Here is a 15,384-nt window from a genome sequence, read left to right on the forward strand (position 1 = left end):
ATTCCTTTTAGAGTCGTAGCATATTGACATCAGTTTTATTTTTTATAGTTTTAACTACTATTTCCAGTAAAACTTAACACTTTGGGGAAGGTGGACCAGTGGATTGATTGATTGATTGATTGATTTTAGGGCCGCACCCACGGCATATGGAGGTTCCCAGGCTAGGGGTCAAATCAGAGCTGCAGCTATGGGCCTACACCACAGCCACAGCAACGCCAGATCAGAGCTACTTCTGCGACCTACACCACAGCTCATAGCAAAGCCAGATCCTTAACCCACCGAGTGAGGCCAGGGATCAAACCTGAGTCCCTCATGGATCCTAGTCAGATTCCTTTTCTGCTGAGCCACGACAGGAACTCCTGAGCCACAGCGGGAACTCCAGACCAGTGGTTTTAGAGTGATTCAGAGGATGAGGAGGTAGCATAGTTGTAAGTCAGGAGTTCTAGGGTCACAGAATAGAATGTCAGGATGAAGCCAAACATGCCTGAAATGTGAACTGAGATACATAGTACAGGTGCAGGGTAGAGGGAAGATTCGGCAGCAGAAACCTTTCTACTGTCTCTCAAGTACTCCTCATACTGCACAAAAAGGTAGGTTGACCTATCATAATAGTACATAGTATATCAGGCTTGTTGAAAGTAAGAGAATCATTTACACTTAGAGGAAGAAATTTCATGGGGTGAAATCTCAAGGTCCCGGGAGCCTAAATTATAATTCAGCCCTTTAGCCAGGATGTGCCAGGCAGTGAGCTCCTGTTTTAGTATGCGTAATCCTCACTCGCCCCTACGACACAGATTTGGTTTCCATCATTTCAGAGATGGGGAAGCACGTGAAGACAGATTATAAAAGTAAGTCGCCCAAGATTATACAACTAGGGTGGAAGGATGAGGCAGCATTCAAACTTAGGCTTTTTACTTGGTATCGCAGTTTTTGAATTAAAATAAATGAAGATTATACATATTTATTAAGAGTTTTTTTCTTTTTAGCTTTGGCTTCAGTGACAAAGTCACCATGAATGGTCACGTCCCAGTTGGATTGTATGGGAATGGCTTCAAGTCAGGTTCTATGCGTTTGGGTAAAGATGCAATCGTTTTTACCAAAAACGGAGAAAGCATGAGCGTGGGCTTCTTGTCTCAGACCTACTTGGAAGTCATAAAAGCAGAACATGTTGTTGTCCCAATAGTGGCATTCAGCAAAGACCATATCCTTTGGATTTTGAAATGGAAACTCTCAAGAAGTATTCTGAACTATTCCATCCCTTTGCCCTCCTCCAGATTCTTGTTTTTTCATCATATCTTCCATTCTAGCACTCGTTCCTATCCACTGCCTCTATCCAGCATTTGGTGCTAAATGCTTGTCCCTTTCTCCTCACTCTTGGAATTGTGCCATGGACATTCTTTTTTTGGGGGGGGGGGGTGGCAAACCAACGGCACATGGAAGGCCCCGGGCTAGGGGTTGAATCAGAGCTGTTGCTGCCGCATACGCCACAGCCATAGCAATGCCAAATCTGATCCGTGTCTGTGATCTACACCCACAGCTCATGGCAACGCCAGATCCTTTAACCCACTGCGTGAGGCCAGGGATTAAACCTGCATGCTCATGGATCCTAGTTGGGTTCATTACTGCAGAGCCGCAATGGGAACTCTGCCGTGGACGTTTTTAACTTAAGGTGATTAAATTTTATGTTAAGCTTCCCATAGCTCTGCTCTTTATTTCAGTTTTTGTGTGGTCTAATAAGACTTATGATCTGGCTTGAAGTTTTCACCGACCATGAAAAGCAAGGTATCTGTAGGAAAATGTCTTCTGTGTAAACATTCACATATTGGAAGTCATTAAATGAGTTAAGAATCATAATATACTTCTTTATACTTCATCCTTCTTGGTGTTTGTTCATTTGAAGTCAAACTGTCGTTTTATTTTGTTTATTTATTTTTCTTTATTTCGGCTGTACCTGCAGCATAGGAAGTTGCGGTGGCAACGCTGGATCCTCAACCCCACTGCACCACAGCAGGAACTCCGAAGATTAGTGTTCCCTTTTTTTTTGGTCATGCCCATAGCATGTGGAAGTTCCTGGGCTAGGGATCAACCAGCAGCATGTCAGTGACAACGCCATATACTTAACCAGCTTAGCCACACAGGAGCGCTCCCCTGCTGTCATTTTAAAACTTAGAAAATAATTTAGGAGATGATTTTTCAGTTAGTTGAGTTGGTTTCCAGGTTTTAATTGTGAAAAATATGTTGTTGGTCTAAGTCTTTAACTTAAGGTGTACGGCAGATAATTAATTCAACAGAATCAAAAGCGAGCCTTGCTGCAATTCTGGAACATTCTCTGTTTTCTACGGAACAGAAATTACTAGCAGAACTTGATGCTATCATGAGTACGAAGGGGACAAGGATCATCATTTGGAATCTGAGAAGGTAAATACAGACCTCAGCTGGTTATTAACCGTTTGGGAAGTAAAGTGCATGTGCAGGAATGGTTTCATTACATTCATCCATTGTTACACAGAGCAATATATTGGTAGTTCCTCATTTTATGACGTAGTTAATGATACATCTTTTTCAAAGTTATTTTATTAAAGCTACTTTGGCTTCAATGTGAGATAATTTCATATTCCTAAAAATAAATTTCCTAGCCCTGCAGTCTCCATTGCATTCTGTTCTCACTCTTGGTTATATTATACCTCTCCTCAAAAAACAAAATAACAACAAAAACACTACCAAAAACGTGTTCCCTTGTGGTGTAGCCAGTTAAGGATCTAGCATTGCCCCAGCTGTGGCACAGGCTGGAATGGGTTCAGTCCCTGGCCTGGGAACTTCCACATGCTGTAGGTGTGACTAAAAGAAAAAAAAGGAAAGAAAAAAATGAAAAAAGCACAACCAACAAATCCCAACTTGGGTAAGATAAAGCTTTGTTCATTTGGTTCATTACGTGAAGCTAAGCAGGATTCAGCATCTATTGAGAAAAGTAATATATATGTGTGTGTATTTATACACACACACACACACACACACACACACGTTTGTCTTTTTAGGGCCGCGCTTGAGACATATGTAAGTTCCCAGGCTAGGGGTCCAATCGGAGCTGCAGCCCCTGGCCTGTGCCACAACCATGGCAACACCGGATCCTTAACCCACTGAGCAAGGCCAGGGATTGAGCCTGTGTCCTTGTGGTTACAGGTTCAATCCCTGCAGTTGGATTTGTTACCACTGAGCCACGGGGTTGGTTACCCCTGAGCCACAATGGGAACTCTGAGAAAAGTAATATAGATGAGACTTTTGTGTTGTGAAATCTTTGTGAGGATAAAATCCTTTGCAGAGTTTTAAAATTTAGGATGAACATGAAAAGATCTAAGATCTGTTGACTCATTGGGATAAAGCTCTAATAGTGATAAGTCTAAAATACATTAATTCTTGTGCTTTTCTGACTTCCTTTCCTGACCCTCCACACCCACCCTTCCATTTTTTCTTTTTTTCTCCCCCTTCTTGGCCGCCCTGATGCATATGGAGTTCCTAGGCCAGGGATCAGATTTGAGACACAATTGCAACCTCTGCTGCACCTGTGGCAATGCTAGATCCTTTAACCCACTGTGCTGAGCCAGTGATCGAACCTGCATCCTGGTGCTGCTGATCCTGTTGTGCGCAGCAGGAACACCTAACTTTTTATGTTGAGGTAATTGTAGACATGTAAAGTTGTAAGAAATAGTAGCTCTCAGGTACCCTTTATCCAGTTTCCCCCAGTGGCGACATCTTAGAACACTGTAGTGCAGTAATGCTGTTGATACTGACATTGGTAGACAAGGTATTTATCACCACAAGGATCCCTTGTATATCCACACCTACTCCTTCCTTAATCCTTGGCAACCTTTAACCTGTAACTGGAATCATACAGCGTTAAACCTTTTGGGATTGGCTTTTTTCATTCAGCATCACTCACTGAAGAGTCATCCAGGTTCTTGTGTGTCTGTTTGCTTCCTTTATCTTGCTGAGTGGTATTGCATTGTATGGATGCACCTCAGTGTGTTTGCCACTCACCTGGTTAAGGACATGTGGATTGTTTACAGTTTTTGGTTATTACAAATAAAGCTATAAAACATGTGCATAGAGGTTTGTGGGAATATGGTCATCATTTTTCTAGGACAAATGCCCAGGAATGTTACTGCTGGATCATATGGTAGTTGCATGTTTAATTTCATTTAAGAAACTATCAGAATATTGACTCTACCAGTTGACGTTCCCACTGGCAATGTGTGAGTGAATACAGTTTTTCTCTAGCTTCCTAGATATCTTTTCTTTTTTTCTTTTCTTTTCATTTTTCTTTTCTTTCTCTCTGTCTCTTTCCCCCTCTCCCTTCCTCCCTCCCTGCCTCCTTCCTTCCCTCCCTCCCTCCCCCAACCATGACTCCCACCACGTGTAGGTATTTTTTTGTTGTTGTCTTTTGTCTTTTTAGGGCTGCACCCACGGCATATGGAGGTTCCCAGGCTAGGGGTCACATCGGAGTCACAGCTGCCAGCAACCGTAGCAACACCAGATCCGAGCCACCTTTGTGACTTGCACCACAGCCTACAGCAATGCTGGATCCTTAACCCACTGAGCAAGGCCAGGGATCGAACCCTTGTCTTCAGGGATACTGGTAGGGTTCATTAACCACTGAGCCACGATGGGAACACCATGTGTGGGTATTTTGTTAACTAAAAGTTATTTGCTTGCTTATGTTATGGTGAAGTTTAAAAAATTATTTTTCAGCTACAAAAGTGCAACAGAGTTTGATTTTGATAAGGATAAATATGACATCAGAATTCCAGAAGATTTAGATGATACAGCAGGGAAGAAAGGGTACAAGAAGCAGGAAAGAATGGACCAAATTGCCCCTGAAAGTGACTATTCCCTAAGGGTATGTATTCACTGATCTTGTGGGAATGAAAAAATCATAAAATAATGGAAATTAGCTTATCCAGTTGTCTTATAAATGCTGACAGCAATCTCTTAAGTGAAAGCTTTGCAGACATGAACCAATTTATTAAATTTGTCATGTGCACGCTGGTTTTATTTGCTTAGAAAATAGCTTTTTAATTGCAAAGTCACCAGGTCTAACAGTACTTATAAAAGTTCTTTTACTATGGGGTTAATTATTTTAATTGGAAATATTAGAATCAGTATATCCTGTGATGGTCATATTGATTAATTCAATCAAACCCACCAAAACTCAGAGTGTGTTTTTTTTTTTAATTTAAAATATTCTAAAACACACATCCACACTAATTGATATCCTAAAGCATTAAACTATATATAGCCTACAGATAATGTGCCTTAATACAACTTTGTGATAAATGTCTCTTAGATTTGACCTTTGAGATGTTTTTAAGATTGAAGGAATTAATATCTCAATGTAACAACATTGATATGATAATAAGAACATTAATTTTTTAGTCACTATAATAAGACACAATACTAACTTTTCCTCTTTCCTGCTAAAATTATTTTCCCAAGCTGAAGTTATATTTGACATTTACATGTTTACTACATAACTTTTTCTGAGAGTCTAGCAATTAGAATGGCAGATATTACTATTCCTTGATATACCCCATTGTTGGTGAAATATATCCTAGTTGCTAAGAAAATCTTGCTCAAGAGTGTCCAAAGGCAGCCAGAGCGGATGGTGTAGTCCTAGAATACCATGAAATAATGTGTTTTAAAATATCATTAGTGACTTTTATAAATGACAAAACACCACTAATTTCAAAATCAGGAGTCAGGGAAAAAAGGTAAGATAAATGTTCAAATATTAGTTTTGTGTTGAACTTTTCATCTATCCTTCTTGAATTATTTAGTTCATTTCCTTCAGAAATTTCTGATAGCTTGGAGGCAGGCACAGGAGAGCAAAATTTAACATGTTTTAGGATGCCGGGTTTGGTCACGATTCTAAAGCACCTAAACTTCTGTGCATTAAGACCTGAAAACACATTTTGATGACTCCTGATGGTTACAGCTCGATATCAAGAGTCTGTTTGCTCTGCTTAACGCTTGGTCCCTTGTTTATCGTTTTTTACCTTTTCAAGCTTATAGTGGTCCTTTTGTTTATATTAGATTTTGCTTACTTTTGCCTAAGTAAAATTTATTGATGCTTTTAAAATAAAAATAGCAATATATGTATTTGACAGAAGAGTCAGAAAATATAGCCCTTTTTATTTTTTATTTTATTTTTTTGTCTTTTTGTCTTTTTAGGGCTGCACTTGTGGCATATGGAGGTTCCCAGGCTCAGGTTCCAGTCGGAGCTGTAGCTGTCGGCCTATGCCACAGCAACGCCAGATCCGAGCCGAGTCTGCAACCCACGCCACAGCTCATGGCAATGCCTGATCCTTAACCCACTGAGTGAAGCCAGGGATCGAACCTGCAACCTCATGGTTCCTAGTCAGATTTGTTTCCGCTGCACCATGACGGCAATCCCCCTTTTTATTTTTTAATGTTTTTTAAAATTTTTTGTCTTTTCAGTGCTGCACTTGCGGCATATAGAGGTCCCCAGGCTAGGGGTCCAATTGGAGCTGCAGCAACACCAGATCGGAGCCATGTCTGCAACCTATACCACAGCTTACAGCAACGCTGGATCCTTAACCCACTGAGCAAGGCCAGGGATTGAACCCACGTTCTTTTGGGTACTGGTTGGGTTCGTTAACCACTGAGTCACAACGGGAACTCCCCAATGTAGTCCTTTTAAAAAATAATTAAAACGAGTTCATGCCAAACATGCTGTTTTGTTTTGTTCTGTTGTTTTGTTTTGTCTTTTTTTTTCGCTGCTCTCAAGGCATATGGACGATTCAAGGCTAGGAATCGAATCCACAGTGGCAGCAATGCTGGATCCTTAACTCACTGTGCCCAGCTACACTATATGGAGCTTGTTTTTAATAAAAAGTATTCAAATATTAACTAATACATCTTTGTAGTTTATAGTATTTTAATGAAGAGTTAATGAGTCTTTTATTGAAGCAAGGTGGTAGCTTTTTTTTAAATATATGCATAAGTAGTTTGAACAAATTTGTAGATATTTGGAAAGGACAAATATTGTGTGTCTTTGCAGGCTTACTGCAGTATATTATACCTAAAGCCACGAATGCAGATCATCTTGCGTGGACAGAAAGTGAAGACACAGCTGGTTTCAAAGAGTCTTGCCTACATTGAACGTGATATTTATCGACCCAAATTTTTAGTATCCTTTATTTTCCTTTTTATGATGCTGTATAGAAATATATATCAATCAAGTATATCTGCCTTCCCCCTTTCTCCTTTTATTATGGTATAAATTAGGATTCTTTCCAACTCTGCGCTTTTTTATGCACCTTTGGACTCAATAAATAATGTCATAGAGTGATTTGAAGGGAATGAGGCGGTGGTGTTTAGAATTTTCCTTAACATTTAAGACTAATAGAACAGTGAGAATTACTTTTGGATTCAACTGCCGAAATAAAGATCATTATGGGATAATGATGTATCACAATAATAGACTCATCAAAGCTTATGAAAAAGTTGGATGTCAGTTAAGGGTAAGCTTTATATCTGAAAACATCTGTCTTTTATAAAAGTTAGGATAACATGGTATTGGGTCAGATGTGAAATAATGTACCTTTTGCCTAATGACTTTTAAATGCCAGTGTTTTTAATAACATCGATAATAGCAGTTGAACTTAGAACACCTTTGTTTTGTTTTGGGTTTTTTGGTCACGCCTGCGGCATGTGGAAATTCCTGGGCCAGGGATTGAACCTGTGCCACAGCAGTGATCCAGGTGACAATACCAGGTTCTTAACCTGCTGTGCCATCAGGAAACTCCCAGTTTTCTTTTTTTTTTTGTCTTTTGTTGTTGTTGTTGCTATTTCTTGGGCCGCTCCTGCGGCATATGGAGGTTCCCAGGCTAGGGGTCAAATCGGAGCTGTAGCAACCGGCCTATGCCAGAGCCACAGCAACACTGGATCCGAGCCGCGTCTGCAACCTACACCACAGCTCACGGCAACGCCGGATCGTTAACCCACTGAGCAAGGGCAGGGACCAAACCCGCAACCTCATGGTTCCTAGTCGGATTCGTTAACCACTGCGCCACGACGGGAACTCCCAGTTTTCATTTTCTATTCATTTCATTTCATTCTAAATTCTTTGTGGAATGATATATGCTGTATATAGTATAATAATGTGGGTTTATCTTGAATATTATCATCAGGGATTGTAACTCTGTTTTACACATTTTATATGACGTAAGCCCAGATCCTGTAGCATTTTTGCAAGACTAAATAAATAGAACTACCATATGATCCAGTAATTCCACTCCTGGGTACATATCCAAAGAAAACAAAAACACTAATTTGAAAAGATACATGTATCCCCAATGTTCATAGCAGTATTGTTTACAATAACCAAGATATGGAAGCAATCTAAGTGTCCATCAGTACACGAATAGATAAAGATGATGTGGAATATGTGTACACACACACACACACACACACACACACACACAAGAATACTACTCAGCCATTAAAAAGAATGAAATTTTGCCATTTGTAACAACATGGAATGACCTGGAGGGTATTATGCTTAGTGAAATATGTGAGACAGAAAATGAACAATACTATATGTTATTGCCTGTGTAAAATCTAAAAAATAAGACAAGTGAATGAATAGAACAATAGAAACAAACTCACAGATACAGAGAACAAACTAGTGGTTACCAGTAGGGATGGGGTGAGGGTGAAGATAGTGGGGTAGGGGATTAAAGGGTACAAACTGCTATGTATAAAATAAATAAGCTTAAAGGGATAATATTGTACAGCACAGGGAATATAGTCTATTTTATAGTAACTAAATGGAGTACGATCTATTAAAATACTGAATCACTGTGTTATACATCTGAAACTAATACAATATTGTGAGTCAACTTAAGAGAGCTTTATTGGGCTCTTCTTTATAGCCACTAATTAAGTCAAAAACTAAATTCAGAAATCTGACAACCAGATGAGGTATCTGTAACTTTAATTTAAAATGCTAATTTTCATTTATAATTAGAATAGTAATTTTTGCCAGAAATATTCTATAATTCAAGTTCTGAATTTCAGTGATAATTGGAAATGCCTTTTTGGTAATATGCCTTATTTCTCAAATGCTTTGGGGTTCAAAAGAAATAATGTGTCTACTACAAAATATAAATTTTTTTTAATGAATTTGACTTAAGATACAAAATCCATTTTTCCAACCTAGTTAAATTTGTTTTATATATAATTTCTGGTTAAGTTTTACCTTGTAAACAGTAAGCTTTTACAACCAACTTTCCAACTTTTTTTTTTTTTTGTCTTTTTGCCTTTTCTAGGGCCGCTCCCGCAGCATATGGAGGTTCTCAGGCTAGGGGTCTAATCAGAGCCGTAGCCACTGGCCTATGCCAGAGTCACGGCAACAAGGGGTCCGAGCCGAATCTGCAACCTACACCACAGCTCACGGTAACGCCAGATTCTTAACCCACTGAGCAAGGCCAAGGATTGAACCCGAAACCGCGTGGTTCCTAGTCGGATTTGTTAACTACTGAGCCATGACAGGAACTCCTACAACCAACTTTTAACGCTGGTCCTAGTGTTTGCATTCTGTGGATTCAGTAAACATTTATTGGGTACTTGATATGATTTGCCATGCTAGATATTCAGCATAAAAAGATGATAGGATACATATGGCACATGCCCCCAGAGCTCTTTTTGGTTCTTGGAGCATCAGAAAGGGCTTCTTAGAGAAAGTGGTGATTGAGATGAGACTGAGTTGATTTACTGTGTTGTAAAGTCTGGCAAGAGCTTGCTTTGTTTTGTTTTGTCTGTCTTTTTAGGGTTGCACCTGTGGCACATGGAAGTTCTCAGGCTAGGCTGAATCACAGCTATAGCTGCCAGCCTATGCCACAGGCACAGCACTGCCAGATCGGAGCAACGTCTGTGACCTACACCATAGCTCACGGCAACACAGGATCCTTAACCCACTGAGCAAGACCAGGGATCAAACCCACATCCTCATGGATACTAGTCGGATTCGTTAACTACTGAGCCATGACGGGAACGCCAAGAAATAATTGTTTTAAGCATCATGTCTTACGTTTAAAATACCAATTTTATTTTATTTTTCAGGCAAACAATATGGGTGTTGGAGTAGTGGGAATTATAGACTGTTATTTCCTAAAGCCAACTCATAATAAGCAAGATTTCGATTATACTAATGAATACAGGTATGTTGTCTATTTAAATTAATGACTTTTTATAATTTATTTTGGAAACACTTTCATAACTTTTTCTAAGCTGAATTTCTATTTTGTGGGAGGCTTGCATAGAAAACACATAATCATCTTCCATTCTAGGAACTGTATTCCACTCCATCACAAATAGAAACATGTTTAGAGTCATTAGAAGCCAGAAAATAAGTACGACCATCAATTTTACTTGTAAATTTAGGAAAGCATAAGCAGTTGTCCTAATGAACATACACTACAAAGTAGAATGCAAACTTCGTATAAATATTTGTGATAAAGACAAAGTTAAGGGTTCTGTTGTGGTGGATCGGGTTAAGGATCCAGCATTGTCACTGTGGCAGCTTGGGTCGCTGCTGTGGCAGGGGCTTGATCGCTGGCTTGGGTACTTCTGCATGTTGTTAGCATGGCCATAATGGAAAAAATGGGGGGGGAGGAGAAAAAAATAAGTGCTATATGTTTATTTCAAATAAAGTAGAAGGAGGGAAATAATAAGGAGCAAAATTAGCAAATTAGGAAAGACAAAAAAATCAATAAATATATAATTCAGACTATAGTCTTGAGGCAGAAGCTATGTCTGCTTGAACAGGAAATTATTAACTAGAATAGTAAAAGGTGATTACTCAGGTAGAAGAGGACAGTAGATGTCCAGAACTAGCAGACACAAAAGAGAAGCCGTTACCTCTAGGCTGAAAAAGTGTAGACAGGAAGTTCCCACTATGGTGTAGCAGGTTAAGGATCCGGTGTTGTCACAGCTGTGGCATAGGTTGCAGCTGCAGCTTGGATTCAGTCCCTGGCCCAGGAACTTCAATATGCCATGGGTGCAGCCAAGGAAAAAAAGAGAGTAGACAATAAAACAGTTAGAAGAAGGTCCCTGGTCCCTGAAGTCAGAGATTCAGATCTCTTTGTAAAGGTTGTGACAGGCAGGACTAAGCTAACTGCCATGGCAAGAAACTTGCCAGGAGGCCTAGCCACTTTGGGTCTGTAGAAGTGGCCTGCTGTTGTCAGAGGGTGTGGGTGTGGGCAGGCTTGGGCTGGAGCTGCTCTGTAGAGACCTATTTTTGCCTAAGGGTGCAAGGGTGCAAACATGTTGGAACTGGTTTCTGCTGCTGGAGGTCCCAGGCTGCTGGAGTCAGCAGCAGACTCATGGAGGGAAAAGCATGGCCTGAGAGCACAGCTGGAGCTCCTCGGGGAGGCCAGTGGGCTCCAGCCAAAGAACAGAGTACCTGCAGGACCTGTGTCTTCCTGCTCTCACCTGGTAGGTTCAGTATCATGTAAGCCCAATGTAACATTCCTCAGGTTGACAAAGGATCAGGCTTAGGTAGCACAGAACTAACAAAGAAGACTGCATTTGGTTCTGGAAGACAATAAATTGATAATCAGATAAGATAAATCTAGCCTGTAAGCATCTGGCAAGACTAGGAAAAAAAGGAAAAAGCAATAATCAATATCAGAAATGAAAAGGACATTACTATAGGATCTAAAGAAAGAAAACATCACAGGAATAGCATGAACAAATTTTTACCGTTTTACATGATACGGGCACATTACTTTCAACTTTATTCAAATTTTTAAAAATTTCCCACCTCATAAATTCAAACATTTAAGGAAGTGGTGGCACTCGTCTTATACAATGGCTAAAGATTTTAAGAGACCACATAATTTTGGTAGTGAACCTGTGAATACATTATAAGAAAGAAGGTTTATGACCTGTACCACAACTCCCACAGTGCTGGATTCTTAACCTGCTGCACCACATGAGAACTTTGTGTTTTTAGTTTTTTAAGGAGCCTCCATCCTGTTTTCCATAGCGGCTGCACCAGTTTACATTTCCACCAATAGTGTAGGAGGGCTCCCTTTTCTCCACATCCTCTCTAGCATGTTCTTTGTAGACTTTCTGATAATGGCCATTCTGACTGGGATGAAGTGATACTTCATCGTAGTTTTTATTTTTTATTTTTTTTTAGGGCCACACCTGCAGCATATGGAGGCTCTCGAATTGGAGCTGTAGCTGCCAGCTTACACCACAGCCACAGTGACACCAGATCCAAGCTGCATCTGCGACCTATACTACAGGTCACAGCAACATCGGATCCTTAACCCATTGAGCAAGGCCAGGGATCGAACCTGCATCCTCATGGATGTAGTCAGTTGCGTTTCCTCTGAGCCATGACAGGAACTCCAGTTTTTTTTTTTTTTTTTTTTTATGTCATAGTTTTGATTTGCATTTCTCTAATAATTAATGATGTTGAGCATCTTTTCATGTGCCTGTTGGCCATCTGTGTATATCTTTGGAGAAATATCTATTTAGGTTTCCTCATTCTCAACTGAGTTGTTTGTTTTCTTTTTGTTATTGAGTTGTATGAACTGCTTGTATAATTTAGAAATTAAGGCCCTGTCGGTTGCATCATTTGTAAAGGTTTTCTCCTAGTTCATAGGTTGTTTTTTCATTTGTTTCCTTTGCTATGCAAAAGCTTTTAAGTTTAATTGGGTCCATTTTGTTTTTTTATTACTTTTTTTAAGGCTTACAGTAACAGCACTAGGAGATAAGCTCAATGATTACTGGAATGAAATGAAGGTGAAGAAAAATGCAGAATATCCTCTAAATTTGCCAGTCGAAGAGATAGAGTAAGTACATTAAAAAAAAATAACTGACTATAATATCAAGATGTGGTATTGGAGGGTATGGTGATTGTACAGTGTTTGTGAGCTTTTGAATCAAGCTCATAGTAAGAAATAAAACTCGAATCAGCATGCTGATTAAGTATATGCATTTATACATATACACAAAAGATTCATGAAGTAGTATTTACCCATATTTTGAATGTTGATAGCATTTATTTTATTTTAGAAATGCTAGTCTTAGAAATGCAGTGATGCTTTAAAAATGCTGTGATGTAGCGGGCTAAGGATCCAGCATTGTCTCTGTGGTAGTGTGGGTTTGATCCCCCGACTGGCCCAGTGGGTTAAGGATCTGGTATTGCCACAGCTGTGGCATAGGTTGCAGCTGCGGTTTAGATCGATCCCTGGCCTGTGAACTTGTATATGTCATGGGTGTGGCCAAAAAATAAAAAAATAAATAAAAATGCTAATCTTTAACCCGTCAAATTGATTTCATGATCCACTAAGGGTTTGCGTCTCATGGTTTGAAAAACTCTGGTCCTGTATAGTAGTTAGAATCGAGAGTCTAAAGCCAGGTTTGAGTTTATATTTTAAATAGCTCTGTGATATTGAACATGTTACTTGACATCTTTATCATTTGTAAAAGGAGAACAGCAGGAGTTCTCGTCCTGGCGCAGTGGCAATGAATCTGACAGGATCTGGCGTGGCTGTGGCAGTGGCAGTGGCCGGCAGCTGTAGCTCCGATTCAACCCCTAACCTGGGAAAAAGGAAAAAAAAAAAAAAAAAAAAGTTCGGGGGCGGGGGAGAGACAGCAGTAGCCCTTGAAAGATGAGAGTGTTCCTTTGTGGCCCAGTGGGTTGAGGATCCAGTGTTGTCACTGCAGCAGGTCGGGTCTGATGCTGCCACAGGTGTGGCCAAAACAAAAAGATAGGATGCCTGACAAACACTCAGTAAAAACACTTAAGTGTCCATTAACACATGTATACTTCTATAAGCATGGAACATTTCTGCCAGGATTTAAAAAGTTAACAATGATAACCTCCTGAACAAGGGGTTTATGTTTGCTTTATAAACTTGTGAGAGTTCTTCTTCTGGCTCAGCAGTAAAGAACCCAACTAGTATCCATGAGGGTTGATCCCTGGCCCTGGTCAATGGGTTAAGGATCCGGCATTGGTGTAGCTGGTGGCTACAGCTCTTATTCGACTCCTAGCTTGGAAACTTCCATATGCTGCAGGTTTGGCCCTAAGAAGCAAAAAAACTCCCAAAAAAACAAAAAAAAACCACACTTCTGGATTGTTGGAGATTGTACAAATATCTTTTATGTTTGCATTTTTTAAAACTAGATTTTAAAAGTCAGAGTCTTTATATATTAAATGAGTCTGCAACAGTTCTTTGCAGGATGATTATAATTTTCAAATAATAAAAATATGAAAACCTTTTTCTTAATAAACTAAAAGAATATCAAATTTAAATTATTCAAAGATAATGCTATTGTAGAGGTTAAAATTTTAATGCAGTTACAAAAATTGCTTAAATTATACAACTTACCTATTTTCTGTACTTGAGTGGTTTATTGTGCTAATAAATGTATTAGGTTTCACACGGCAGATGCTAAGATATAAATTTCAGAGCAAGGCATTTGTAATATTTTCTTAAGTTTTTATTATAAAATATTTACTAGTTTGCTATTGTACAAGACATCTAAGTTGCCTTTAAATTGGCCTGTCACCTTTAACATTCAAAGGTAACTTAAATTGTTGATTTTTTTTTCTTTCTGTTTTTTAGGGTCACACCTATGCCATATGGAGGTTCCCAGGCTAGGGGTCGAGTGGGAGCTATAGCTTCCGGCTTACACCGTAGCCCCACAGCAACTCAGGATCCAAGCTGCATCTGCGACCTACACCATAGCTTTCAGCAACACCGGATACTTAACCCTCTGACCAAGGCAAGGGATTGAACCTGTGTCCTCATGGATACTAGTCAGATTCATTTCCACAACAGGAACTCCCGAAATTGTTAATTTTAAAAATTGAACTCACTGTCCAACAAAAGTGGTTATGTTACAGAATTTTCAAGATTAGAATTAAATAATAAGGGCATTTTGTGTTAGCAATGATACAGAGAGTATAATGAGTGCCAGGCTAATATTTAGTTGTTACTTTGTTACAGGAAACGTCCTGATCAGAACTGGGTTCAATGTGATTCCTGTCTAAAGTGGCGAAAACTACCAGATGGAATAGATCAACTTCCAGAAAAATGGTATTGCTCCAATAACCCTGACCCACAGTTCAGGTACCATATAGTTGGTAGTACCCTTTTTGGAAAGGCAGAAAGTACTATTCAGGATGTATGAATAGGCGCTGGTGACGTGTTGCTCCCATGTGATTTTTCTGACTAGAAATTGTGATGTTCCAGAAGAACCCGAAGATGAAGATTTGGTGCATCCCACTTATGAAAAAACCTACAAAAAGAAGTGAGTGTTGTCTTCATGTGTGGTGGGAAAATA

General features: G+C 39.5%; 1 protein-coding gene across 4 annotated transcripts in view; it reads left to right on the plus strand.

The window, feature by feature from the left end:
- Positions 1-15,384, plus strand: part of MORC3 (MORC family CW-type zinc finger 3) — a 42,059-nt gene that overhangs the window by 13,108 nt on the left and 13,567 nt on the right. For all 4 annotated transcript variants that reach the window (XM_047796196.1, XM_047796206.1, XM_047796221.1 and 1 more), the window contains 9 exons: positions 987-1,201; positions 2,271-2,418; positions 4,747-4,894; positions 7,076-7,204; positions 7,416-7,538; positions 10,141-10,238; positions 12,780-12,884; positions 15,048-15,170; positions 15,277-15,351. In XM_047796196.1, the coding sequence (XP_047652152.1) occupies positions 987-1,201; positions 2,271-2,418; positions 4,747-4,894; positions 7,076-7,204; positions 7,416-7,538; positions 10,141-10,238; positions 12,780-12,884; positions 15,048-15,170; positions 15,277-15,351 (1,164 nt within the window). The remainder of the gene's footprint in view (positions 1-986; positions 1,202-2,270; positions 2,419-4,746; positions 4,895-7,075; positions 7,205-7,415; positions 7,539-10,140; positions 10,239-12,779; positions 12,885-15,047; positions 15,171-15,276; positions 15,352-15,384) is intronic.

This window comes from Phacochoerus africanus, chromosome 1 (genome assembly GCF_016906955.1).
Source record: "Phacochoerus africanus isolate WHEZ1 chromosome 1, ROS_Pafr_v1, whole genome shotgun sequence".
Lineage (NCBI taxonomy): Eukaryota > Metazoa > Chordata > Mammalia > Artiodactyla > Suidae > Phacochoerus > Phacochoerus africanus.